Source organism: Neoarius graeffei, chromosome 10 (genome assembly GCF_027579695.1).
Source record: "Neoarius graeffei isolate fNeoGra1 chromosome 10, fNeoGra1.pri, whole genome shotgun sequence".
NCBI classification, from domain to species: domain Eukaryota; kingdom Metazoa; phylum Chordata; class Actinopteri; order Siluriformes; family Ariidae; genus Neoarius; species Neoarius graeffei.
Genome location: NC_083578.1, coordinates 31,820,442 through 31,833,959, shown reverse-complemented (window position 1 = coordinate 31,833,959; position 13,518 = coordinate 31,820,442). Strand labels below are relative to the sequence as shown.

Here is a 13,518-nt window from a genome sequence, read left to right as displayed (position 1 = left end):
TACTTTTGAGCCCCTGAAATGAAGGGATTGTGTTTAAAAAATGCTTTAGTTCCTCACATTTTTATGCAATCATTTTGTTCAACCCACTGAATTAAAGCTGAAAGTCTGAACTTCAACTGCATCTGAATTGTTTTGTTCACAATTCATTGTGGTAATTACAGAACCAAAATTAGAAAAATGTTGCCTCTGTCCAAATATTTATGGACCTAACTGTATACACACACACACACACACACACACACACACACACACACACGTGTGCGCGCACACACAATCCAGATGATTAGGAACACATGTAAACCTGCACATTTATACAGTTATCTAATCGGCCAATCATGTGGCAGCATGACAACTAAGACGATTGCTGAAATTACTGGAATTGGGTAAGAACCGTCCAACACATTATTAAAACCTGGAAGGATAGTGAACCATCAACTTCACGGAAGATGCGGTCAGACAAAAATTTTAACTGTGATTGTAGAACACTTAAAAAGAAAAAATTTAAAAATGAATCATTTATTAAAAAAAAAAAAAGACAGCAGAACTCATGGCTATATTTAATAGTGAAAGGAAGAGCATGTCCACATGCACAATGTGACAAAAACTCACAGGATTGGGACTGGGAGCTGTGTGGTCATAAGACCATTTGTTAGTGAGGCTATTCAGAAGAAAAGGCTTCACTTTGCCAGGAAGCATAAAGATTAGACTCTGAAGCAATGGAAAAAGGTCATGTTTTCCTATTCCAGAGCAATGGGCATATCAGGGTAAGAAGGGAAGCACGTGAAGCGATGCATCCATCATGCACACTGTACAAGCCTCTGGAGCCAGTGTTATGATATGGGGTTGCTTCATTTGGTTTGGTTGAGGTTCAAGCAATTTTCTGTGGAAATAAGATGAAGTCAGCTGACTACCTGAATTTACTGAATGACTCGGTTCCCATTAATGGATTTTTTTCTTCCCTGATGGCACAGGAATAAAATTAGGGCTCAAATTGTGAAAGTGGTTCAGGGAGAATGAGGAATCATTTTCACATATGAATTGGCCAGCACAGAGTCCCAATCTTAACCCCATTCAAAGTGTTTTGGATGTGCTGGAGAAGACTATGGAATGGCTCAACTTTCCCATCGTCAAGATAAGATCTCGATGAAAAAGTAATTACAACTCTGAATGGAAATTAAAGTGGCGTTGTATAAGCTTGTTGAAACAATGCCATGGTGAACGTGTGCCATAATCAAAATAAAAAGCAGTCCAACGAAATATTAGTGCGTGCAAATTATTTTCGGCTGGGCAGTGTACATGTGAGTGAGAGAGACAGAGAGAGAGATACAGTGTAAGAGAGTGCGAGAGAGGTGTCTCACCACATGTCAATAGGAGTGGAGTACTCAGTTGATCCTAGTAACACGTCAGGCGGTCTGTACCACAGTGTGACCACCTCATTGGAATACGTCTTAGTAGGTACAGATTTGGCTCGCGCTAAACCTGCAACAATAGAATTCCTTATATAGCTATGAAGCATTTCTTGGATATACATCCCCAAATCAGAAAAACTTGGGATGGTATGTGGAAATTGAAATTAAAACTGAACATGATTTGTAAATGATCTTTGACCCGTATTGCACGTTATTTGATGTTTTACCTAATGCATTGCATTGATTTTTCAAACTAAAACACTTTTCAATTTTGACTCTTGCAACACATTTCAAAAAAAGTTGGGATGGTAAAGTATTGACCACTTTATAGTGTTCCCATTCCTTCTCACAACACTTAAAAGCTGTTTAGGGACTGAAGACACCAAGCGATTCAGGTGTTATTTTGTCCCATTCTTCCTGCAAACTGGTCTTAAAGTGTGCAATACTACAGGGTCGTCATTTTTTTTTATTTCAAAATTCATCACCCATTCTCTTTTGAGGACGGAGGGGACAGGCACCCTCTTCTTCCACAGCCATGACTTTGTAATGTGTGCAGAATGTGGTTTCGCATTGTCTTATTGAAATATCCCTGGAAAAGAGGTCATCTTTAAGGCAGCATATGTTGCGCCAAAATCTCAATGTGCTTTTCTGCATCAATGCTGCCATCACAGAAGTGTAAGTTGCATTTCCCAAGGGCACTGACACAACCCCATACCATGACAGACCCTGGCTTTTGGACTTCTTGCAGTCTGGATGGTCTTTTTTTTTTTTTTGTCATCGGTCTGGAGCACACAGCGTCCATTTCTTACAAAAGAAAAGGGAAAAAAAAAAGACCTGGAATACTGATTCACCTGACCACAATACATGTTTCCACTGTGTCATGATCCATCCCAGATGCCTCCAAGCCCAGGGAAGTCAACGGCGCTTCTGGACACAGTAACATAAGGCTCCTTTTCGCACAGCAAAATTTTAACTGGCATTTGTGGATGTAACACCATATTGCAATGATTGACAAAGGTTTGCCAAAGTAATCCCAACCCTTCTGGTTATATCGACTATAGATAAATGACGGTTCTTGATGCAGTGCCGTCTGAGGGATCCAAGGTCACATTTGTTCAGCTTTGGCTTGTGCCCTTGCCTTTTATGCACAGAAATTCCTCCAGATTCCTTGAATCATTTAATGTTATGCAGAGTAGAGAGTAAAATATCCAAATCCCTTCATATCTCTCTTTGAGGAACATTGTTTTTAAACATTTCAATTATTTCTTCACGCATTTGTTGACAGACAGAAGATCCTCAGCCTATCTTTGCTTCAAAACACATCATGATTTAAATAGTTGACCTCATTATTAGCCCTAAATTGGCCCCATCCCCACTTTTCTAGAATGTGTTGCAGGCCTGAAACACATGAATGGATGTATATTAACAAATGAAATGAAGTTGATCAGACAAAACATTAAATATTTTGGGTCCATACTGTCCGCAATGAAATAAAAGTCAGAGTAAATTTAGAAACCACCGGTTTCTTTTTTAAATTTGCATTTCCTAATCGTCCCAACATTTTCTGATTTCAGGTTATAAATAATACTGCATAGCAATACTAAGCTTTTCTCTGAAATAAACAACACTTGAAAGAACAGTATTCATCACAGGTATTTGTGTATTAAACACATCCTAGAGGAAAGTGAAAGGTCTTGTGAAATTCAAGACTACTTTAATCCCATTCAGCATAATTATAACAGTCCATAATATATAATTATTGGTTAAAAAAAATACATACACAAAAATTTATCACTGCCCTGTTGTTGTCCTTTGGAACTGGTTTTAAAAGACATTGACACCAATTCTTGGGTTTCACGTGACGTCACATCCCCCTCATTAGTTACTCAAAACTTTAGCTGGTGGTCTACCAAAGCTCAGTTGACAAAGCGTTTGTATGGAGAAGGTGCATTGCTCGCATGAAAAATGCCTTACACTTGCGTTGTTTTAGGTTGTTCAAATCGATCAAACCGTGAAACTGATAAGTTTCTTCAGGGTTCCCTGTGAACTAATAAAAAAGGATGAACGAACACAGGATTTTGCAAAAGGACGTCGAGAAAGGTGGCTTTTGAACCTCTCACTGAAATCGAAAGGAGCCGAGTCGAAGCATGCTTGAATTTGCAGCGATCACGGCGTGAAAGGTTTGTATCTCCCTCTCAGCTCTGTCCTTAGTGTTTTCCAAGTACTTTTCTTGCTGTGTGTCGTTATTTTACAGTACTTTTTTTACGCACGAAGCGCTAAAGTCCCCAGCTGTTTCTTTGTTTACTCCTCACTCGATGGCTGCCATATTGAAAACAAATCAGCCACCAAAGCAAGTGCACGCAATCAAAACAACCACGAATAATAAAGTCTATATGCATGAAGGCCACGACAAAATTCTTCCCCAGCCATACAGTTACAATGCGCCGTGATCACTTCTCTGTCTCGTTTAACTCCGATCCAGGTCTTTAAAGGGGTTTCTGATGATCTTTGTGAATGATTTACCTGAGAGATAAGAGCCAACACAAGTGAGAATCAAGTGAACGGTTTGTTTACACTTCAACTTGCAGCACTTCGCTGTAAAGATGCGAACGAAAAGCTTAAAAACACATACTTACACGGGCAAAAACAATACAGGATTCATTCGGCAGCGACTTGATAGCGAGGTCCTTTACCCAGCCACTTACAAAAAAGTTGTAAGCCTCCATACTCTTCCACGCTTTCATCTGTTTTGCGGTGTAGAAGGACATCTGCAACACCAGATAGTTTGAGATGTCGGGGAACTCGACTGAAAGGTAGTTTTTGAGATCGTATGACAAACCCTTCTTTCCCAGACTGTAGGGGTCGATTCCATTGCACACAGCGATCTTCTGAATATATCTAAAGCGACCAGTGGCTTCTAGATTACGAGCAAACTCTGATAACTTATCGCTGCTTGCTTGCACTACGGCAGCCATTTTGGTTTGCTTGACCACCAGCTGTTTCACCAGACGTGAAATTGCTAAGAAAAGTCACGTGATTGAAACCCAAGAATATTATACAGAGAAAAGTATTTGAACGAGGATGCCCATCTGGAACACGGCACACAATATTTAGACTTTCACTAAGGAGTCTCTGCTAAACTCAGCCAAACCATACACTTTACTAAGCATATCAGACGCTTGCTGGCCGTGCTGTGAAAATTCCGCATGCAGACGCTCATCTAAGTTTGATTGAATTTTCACCTGATATGCCTAACTCTACCCTCTTAAGGTCTCTAAATATAGTTATGGTTCTCCGTTATTTGTCTATATCAAAACAATGTATGTAATACATCACAGAGAAACTATAAATGTTATCTAATTATATCTCATATACTCACTGTCCACTTTATTAGGAACACCTGTACATTCATGCAGTTATTTCATCAGCCAATCATATGGCAGCAACACAACGTGCAAAAAAATAAATAAATAAAAATCATGCAGATTAAGAGATTTGGTTAAAATTCACATCAAACATCATAATGAAGAAAAAGTGTGATCTCTGTGACTTTGATCATGGATACGGTTGTTAGTACCAGATGGGCTGGTCTGAGCATTTCAGAAATTGTTGCTTTCCTGGGATTTTCACACACAGTACTCTCTAGAGTTTACATATAATTGTGTGGGGAAAAAAACAAAAACAAAACATGCTGTGTGTGTGTGGAGGGTCTGCAGGCTGAAACACCTTGTTGAAGTGAGAGATCAGAGGAGAATGACCAGACTGGTTTGAGCTGACAGGAAGTCTATATTAACTCAAATAAGCACTCTTTACAACCGTCATAAGCAGAAAATCAACAGAACAGAGTCTACTCACCAAAATCAGCGAGTTTGAGCTCTCCCCTGTCATTAATGAGAAGATTCTGAGGTTTCAAGTCTCTGTGTAGAACCTTGCGGCGATGGCAATATGCTAGTCCTCGCAACAGCTGAAAGAGGAAGATCTGAAGCACAGATGATACAATGCAGTAAGAAGAAGAATCAAAGGATGGTAAAGGTCAACCTTTTTAAAAATTGTTTTTTATTTTAATTTCAGATGGATATTATGGCTATTTGGTTCTGAGGAAAGAAAAGTTCCAGCACTCTTAAATGTCTGACGAACCTTATTTCCAATAGCCATTAACTTTTGACCATCAAAATGAAATAATGTTATGCCACTCTTTAATAAAGAGAAACTCTGCACTACAAGTTACTTGACATTGTTTAGAAGTATAGACTTACTTTGACATTATGAACACTCATGATGCTCCCGCAGTCATCCATGTACTGCTTTAGATCCCTCTCCTAAATATTTATCACAAAAAGAACAAGCATGTTAGAAAAGCACTCACACAAACACCGATGACAGATACAGAGGTGTTTAGCGAAGCTCATCTACCCACCAGGTACTCAAAGACCAGTGTGAGGCACTTGTCCGTGTGGATGATGTCATGAAGCGTGACAATGTTTGCATGTTTTAAATCCTTCAGTAGGGACACTAAATGTAAGACAATGAAAGGACAAAAGCAGAAATATTAAGAAGAAGAAAAATTTACAATTTCTTTATTTCATACATTTGGATAACTGCCTTTATTCATTAATCAGTAGGCATGTAAAGATTCACTCAATCCACGATTCGATTTTGCAATACTGGGGTTCATGATTTGATATTCCCACCATATTTTTGGAAAAAAAAAATTAAATGAAGAAAATGATCATCTCATCATCTCATTATCTGTAGCCGCTTTATCCTGTTCTACAGGGTCGCAGGCAAGCTGGAGCCTATCCCAGCTGACTACAGGCGAAAGGCAGGGTACACCCTGGACAAGTCGCCAGGTCATCAAAGGGCTGACACATAGAGACAGACAACCATTCACACTCACATTCACACCTACGGTCAATTTAGAGTCACCAGTTAGCCTAACCTGCATGTCTTTGGACTGTGGGGGAAACCGGAGCACCCGGAGGAAACCCACGCGGACACGGGGAGAACATGCAAACTCCGCACAGAAAGGCCCTCGCTGGCCACGGGGCTCAAACCCGGACCTTCTTGCTGTGAGGTGACAGCGCTAACCACTACACCACCATGCCGCCCACCCCTGGGCCTATCGCCTATATTACATAACTAGGGTTACAGTGGGGGGCTAGTCCTCTGGTAACCGCGAGAGTTTGACTCCCCACTCTCATCTGTATTGCAGCGTGCCTTGCCAGATGGTAATAGGCACCATTTTTACGATGGTCTTTGGTATGACCCGACTGTGAGTAGAACTTGTGATCTCCCGATCTACACACACACACACACACACACACACACACACACACACACACACACACACATCTCTCAGGGCTTTACATTAACTTTTTTGCTCACCGGCCACTGTGGCTAGTGGTTTTCCCGAGTCACTAGCCATTCAGCCTTTTCACTAACCACAATTTTGTTGCCAGGAAATCGCAGTTTTTTTCTTCACCATGATACGTTAAAGTTCGGAAGATCTAGATTTAATTATGAATGGCAGCGTATAATGTATCTCTACAGTAGCACTCAAGTATTCAGTGCTGTTAAGGTAGCTCCCTATATGAAAACATGCAACCAATTCAGACAAAAATATAAACAGACTATTCTGTTTACTGAACTCAAATTCAAGCCCCTTACAATATGAAATATTGTATAATATGAAAAATAACATTCAGTACAACTGAACTGATTCTAATATTAAAAGTCCAATTCAAAACATTTATCATTGAAAACATTTGATGTTTTGATATGCAAGTATTATGTGTAACATCAAGTATTATTATGTATATTATGTATTATCTATTAATAGTGTGTGTGTGAGTGTGAGTGAGTGAACATGTGTAGAGAAAGACATTAAATGTCCTCATTACATTCATCAGATGAGTTTGAATGGTCCATGAAAAATGGTCTTCGTGACCTGAGGCTTCCAGCATGCTATAAGTTGATAGCTGTGGCGGATCAACTTCTTTCCAATCGCGTGAACGTTTCTGAACAGCAGCTCCATCCTCTCCAGCTCAGCCGACTTCATGACAGCCAGGGACTGAAAGCAATGCTGTCCTGTAGTGAACCAGCTGTCTTCGCCTGTTTTGACGTTATAGTACCGATGCGTGCATTTGACTTTTTGTGGTCCTTTATAGTTTTGAGTTTAAAATTACTTGTGCCTGTCTTTGCCAGACTTTCTACAGTCTTCGCAGTACAGGGTATTTTCAGTTTTGCTATGAACTAGCCAAGCTCACCCGAACTTCCATTTGTCATTGAACTGTCTTATCTTCCTATTTGCGTCTTGTTCATCTCCATGGCTGCAGCCAGCTATGAGGCCCCTGCGGTCCGGACCTCAGTCATTTTTAAGAGCTGAAAATACATTTGTACGCTAAATATTCAACTGGATAAAAAAAAATAAAGAATAACATTAAAACATCTCCGTAAAAAGTGCATTGTTAATTATGTTAAACGTTGATTGTCTTCTGTGTGTGTTTGGTGTGTGCGGCTCTGAGACCAAGAACACAAAACCGAATGAGCGCGCGACTCGGCGGAGGAATGCAGTGCAGCAGACACGGGGTTTCCATGGTAACCATCAGCACACTTTCATCAAGCTGTTAAATTGACATTTTCGAAGCAGCGCAGTTGTAGCCTGCCTTGTCTGTGATTTTAAAAATAAATCATTCGATAAGCCAAAGCAATAGAGTGGAAAGTTTCAACTTATGTTTGCCTCGGATAACTTTGCCTAAAACATGGTGGTGTATACTGATTTTTTTTTTCCCCAGAATGTTTTTTTGTGTGTGTAGGTGTAATGGATGCCAGATTGTTAATGTATCTTAGTTCCATAGGCTACATGGTTAGGGTATCTTTTGTCCTCATTGCTTGGGCCAGATCAAACCATTAAACAAGCTTAAATTATTCTTACTCTTGCCACATACATGATTTTTTTTTCCAAAACTGACGATATTCAGTTCAAACACCATTAAAAGTAATTTCAGGAATAGATCTCTTATGTGGCGTGTAATTCACCCCGCTCATTTAAATATGGCGAAATTTTTTCGGCGCGCGCTTTGCGCATCACGGACCGCGGTGACTTTAAAATGCTACTCCAGCCCTGCTCATCTCTGCCCCTTTTTCCCTGAGCAGCAGGGTTTGAAACTCCAGCAATATGCCGCCACATAGTGCGCTTGTCAGTCGTCAGCAACTTTGTTGCTTCGTTCATTAACCGCAGGTTACCGTATCACTGATTTTATCTGAGATGTTAAAGGTCCCATGGCATCGTTTTTTCATTAATTGTGCGGTGGTCTCTAGTATGAATGAATGCCCTGCGAGCCAGTTTTGGTGAAAAAAAAGCTGTGGTTCTCCTGTTTCAGGCTGTTCTAGTTTGGTGGAGAAGTGGGTGGCGAGAGAGCGACAGGATTTCAGCTCTTATCATTAATATTCATGACATGTAAACGTGTTACCTCTGATTGGCTAACAGCACTGTGACGCTACCTCCAGTGGGTCAGAACAAGCGGATGTGGGTGTCTTACTATGGCGAGAGAGAAGGAACAAACCGCGAAGGGAAAAATACCGCGCGCTGACGTCATTAAGCTGCGACACGAGGAAATAAAATAAATTCAACAAATGTTTGGGTTTTTACTGAACAAACAAATAAAATGAACGAGTGACTTAAAAAAAAGAATGTGGGTGTCTTTGTAAAAACTGTTTTGATTGGCTATTATAACAGAGCATGCTGCATGCTTTTTGGTTTTGTAGCGCAGAGTACCTGGCTAACTGCAGGAAGCGGTTAGCTGCACAGCTAATGTAGCCATTGCAAGGTTAACGCACCGATTTTAAAACACGGCAAAACGACTTAACAGTTATACACTTACTTGTTTGGTGTTTGTGGCTGATGCGGCAGGGATGCTTGGTACGGACCCAGGCTTCAGTGACAGTTGATGTGCAAAACCTGCCCTGTACTGTCCCAAGTTGTGGAAACATTCCTCAGGAAAATGCTTCCGACAAACATACACCGTCTTAGGTAGACTCGACGGCGTATTATTGGAGTAAATAAAATTAAGCCACTGCGTCTTCAGGGGCTCTCCCGTCGGCAGTAAAAACAGACTCCTTTCTGTGTTGTCACATCCATGTACAGCGCAATTTCCATGTTTGGTGGCAACTTTTGAGCTGGGCGGGCAATCCATACAGTGGGTGGGAATCATTTCCCTTGCTGACGTAGTAAAGGGAAGAGCCTATTAGGGTTGGGCGGTATTACGGTAAGAAGGTATCCCGAGGTATCCAAAAGTACCAACGGTATCGGTCTCATTACCGTCATTTTAAAAAAATATATAATATCTAAATAAATATGGAGTACATGAGGTCATAATATAAAATAATAAATTGAAGATCATCCCGAATAACTGTGTGATCGTATTTTCACTAATTCTATCAATTTCCTAAAGAAGTTTTCATCGCGTGCAGGGTTGTTTATGTCGTTACCATGGCAACCCTGCGTGACATTTTGGAGTCTGACAGAAAGCTTCGCAAGAGACTGAGACCGGAGTTGTCATGGCTCAGATGGCTAAGGCACCGTACCATAAATCCGGGGACCCGGGTTCAATTCCGACCCGAGGTTATTTCCCGATCCTGTCTCTCTCTCCCCCGCTCATTTCCTGTCTCTCTATACTGTCCTATCTAAAAAAAAAAAAAAAAAAAAAGAGACTGAGACCGCGGTTGAAAGATGGCAAGTCAAGATAATGAGTTAGTGGCAAAAAAAAATACAACATCGGCAGTGTGGCAGTATTTTGGTTTCAAACCAAACGAAATCTAATTTGTCCCCTAAGGCACACCATAGCCTGGGGTACTCCACTTCCACGAGATTTCTCCAATGAGTTGTGTTTTGAGTAGGTTACATGAGTAACAACAAGGTAAAATAATATAACGTATGACATTTGGGATGTGGGTAATAAACGTTTGAAATGTCATCTACTGAAGAAACGGAAGAAAACATCGTAGCGTAAACTGTTAGGTTTCTGGTGGGAATTAGCAATGCGCTTGCTATCTTTGTTGGGTGTGTTAAACCGTATGGATTTAAGTGGAATAATTGTAAGGAGTTATGTGATCAAGACAGCGTTTTAAGCAAGGTAAGGCCATTTGATTATTAATTTCCCCGCCATGGCATGACGTGGGCCCATATGATTTTGCCTTGTGCAGCTACCGCGCATTTGAATTAGGTTCGCCTCATTTGCGCTGAAGAATATGGTTTATCGCGCAGTCTAAACGGACTTGGGTGTTGGTTGATTCTTTTTCTTTTTTTATTTCCCATGCTTGAAAGGGTATGATCCTGCTCATCGTGTACTTTTTTTTGATGGAGCAGGTGAAATAGTGCTGCAAATGGCGTTTCAACGCAGAAATGTGTAAACGACAGTTGAATGCTATTTTCAAGATGAAGGAAGAGTTGCGTGATGCTTTGAAATATCTCTTAATCCATTCATCAATGCACAAAATTCGCTTTGCTGCTTAATCCATACCACAATGCACACAATTCGCTATGCTGCTTTTAAATAGTACATTTGAGGCATAGGCGCACGTTACACAGTAGGCCGAAACAAAATATTTTTTTTCTCGGTAATACCGTATACCCCGGGAAAACACAGAGACGGTTTAAAGGTATCAAAATTTGGATACCGCCCAACCCTAGAGCCTATCAACGTGCCATTTTGACACGCCATTCTCAAATGTTGACAAAGGGTGGGCATAGTTTGGTTTACACATTATGAAATTTCTAGCCACTGGGGTGACTTAAGAAGGTCAGAGGAACTCATTTTAACGTTAAAAAACCTCAGAAAGTGAAAATTTCATGCCATGGGACCTTTAAAGTACGTTCTCAACAATTCTAACATGTTGTCAGAATGTTTATGCAGGTGCTCATGGGAGTTGTAGGCGCGTAATATTACATTGCAATGCGTTTATCAAATGCCTTCAGAGAAAACTACAATTAAAATATATTGTCATACCACAGAATAAATCACCCGCCAAAGTGGCTAGTGGGACTAAAGTTATTACCTGCCAAAGCCAAATTTTACCCGCATTTGGTGGGTGGCCCTGAGATATATTATATACGTACACACGCACACACACACAAACTTATCTGCATTCACTGGATTCTGAGAAACTGAGCATTTTTATTTTTTGCAAATTCGATAAATAAAAACTTTATACAAAACGTCCGACAAAATCATTTCGACTTAGAATGTCAACAAACTGGCGAAATGACAGTAGCAATTTGTGAAAAATGCTATTATAATAATTCTTGAAAAAAAAAATTATACATTCTTACCGTCAAATACTTTCATTCCATATTTTGTTGCTTTTTATTTGTATTTTTTGGGGTTTTGTTTTCTGGTAGAGTTTTTATTTCGTCCTTGGTTGGTTCAGCTACACGCTCTGCCATTTTGTTTTTCTCTAGGCTTTTTCAATCAGAGCGCATAATTGCTCATATCCAGTGAATGTGGAGATATACACATTATCCCCCCCATTTTCTTAATAACCAAAAATAACTATTTACCCACATTTATAAAGGTTGGAGTAAAATATACTAGCCTATTAACTAAAATATTTTTAATTAAAAATTAAAACATTAATAACAAATAGGCCTTTCCTTATATAAACACTTCTACCACCATTTACTTCTCTTGTATTGAGCTTTCAGCAGTCACAAATAGTAAATCTATTTGTACAGTCAAATCACACAACAGCACTTTCCCATTTTAGATATGTTTTTTGGTATGCGCGCGTGTTCATGGCATTAGAGCTGTGTTACTGTGCCTAGGCTGAGGTCACATGCATTCCTTCTATTGTACTTTATTACAACGCAATTACAGCTTGAAAAAGCTAAGAGATTACCCAGCCTGATGATGATGATTCATTTATTTCATTAATTCAAATTAGCATAAATATGCATCACGAATTATCATCGCACGCTAAAGGTTACATGCCTGTTAATCAGTATAAAGGTTTGTATGAGGGTGAATGTTGTGAGCATGCTGCTGTATTACCTTCACGAATAGCAGTGCATGGTGCACCCTCTTCATGCTCCAGCCGAATCTCCTTCAGAGCCACCAGATTATCCGTCAGCTTACTGCGTCCCTTATACACTGTTGCGTAGGTTCCCTGTGAGGAGGAAGGGACAGAATACATCAAGAATACATCCTGAACCTGGAAACCATCACTTCCTGTGACTGCATGTTTGAAAATATTTATGGACTCCTATTTGGTCTACGGTGCGTTTAATTTGGATAAACATTGCACTGAGCTCCTTGGACTTTCCCATTTTACTGTGTCGGTCAATCCAAAACACAGCATGTGTTGGACTGAACAACACACAGTATATAAATAAATAAATAAATAAATAAATACATATACACACACACACGTGCGTGCGTGCATATATATATATATATATATATATATATATATATATATATATATATATATATATATATATATATACACACACACACACATATATACATGCACACAAATATATATATATACACACACACACACACACACACACAGTGGTGCTTGAAAGTTTGTGAACCCTTTATAATTTTCTATATTTCTGCATAAATATGACCTAAAACATCATCAGATTTTCACACGAGTCCTAAAAGTAGATAAAGAGAACCCAGTTAAACAAATAACACAAAAATATTATACTTGGTCATTTATTTATTGAGGAAAATGATCCAATATTACATATCTGTGAGTGGCAAAAGTATGTGAACCTTTGCTTTCAGTATCTGGTGTGACCCCCTTGTGCAGCAATAACTGCAACTCAACGTTTCTGGTAACTGTTGATCAGTCCTGCACACTGGCTTGGAGGAATTTTAGCCCATTCCTCCATACAGAACAGCTTCAACTCTGGGATGTTGGTGGGTTTCGTCACATGAACTGCTCAGTTCAGGTCCTTCCACAACATTTGGATTGGATTAAGGTCAGGACTTTGACTTGGCCATTCCAAAACATTAACTTTATTCTTCTTTAACCATTCTTTGGTAGAACGACTTCTGTGCTTAGGGTCGTTGTCTTGCTGCATGACCCACCTTCTCTTGAG

At 39.8% G+C, this 13,518-nt stretch overlaps 1 protein-coding gene across 3 annotated transcripts in view; it reads right to left on the bottom strand.

Moving 5' to 3' along the window:
• Positions 1-13,518, bottom strand: part of LOC132893018 (cyclin-dependent kinase 17) — a 132,885-nt gene that overhangs the window by 31,812 nt on the left and 87,555 nt on the right. For all 3 annotated transcript variants that reach the window (XM_060931710.1, XM_060931711.1, XM_060931712.1), the window contains 5 exons: positions 12,458-12,572; positions 5,827-5,921; positions 5,666-5,728; positions 5,265-5,388; positions 1,359-1,479 (listed from right to left, as the gene is read on the bottom strand). In XM_060931710.1, the coding sequence (XP_060787693.1) occupies positions 1,359-1,479; positions 5,265-5,388; positions 5,666-5,728; positions 5,827-5,921; positions 12,458-12,572 (518 nt within the window). The remainder of the gene's footprint in view (positions 1-1,358; positions 1,480-5,264; positions 5,389-5,665; positions 5,729-5,826; positions 5,922-12,457; positions 12,573-13,518) is intronic.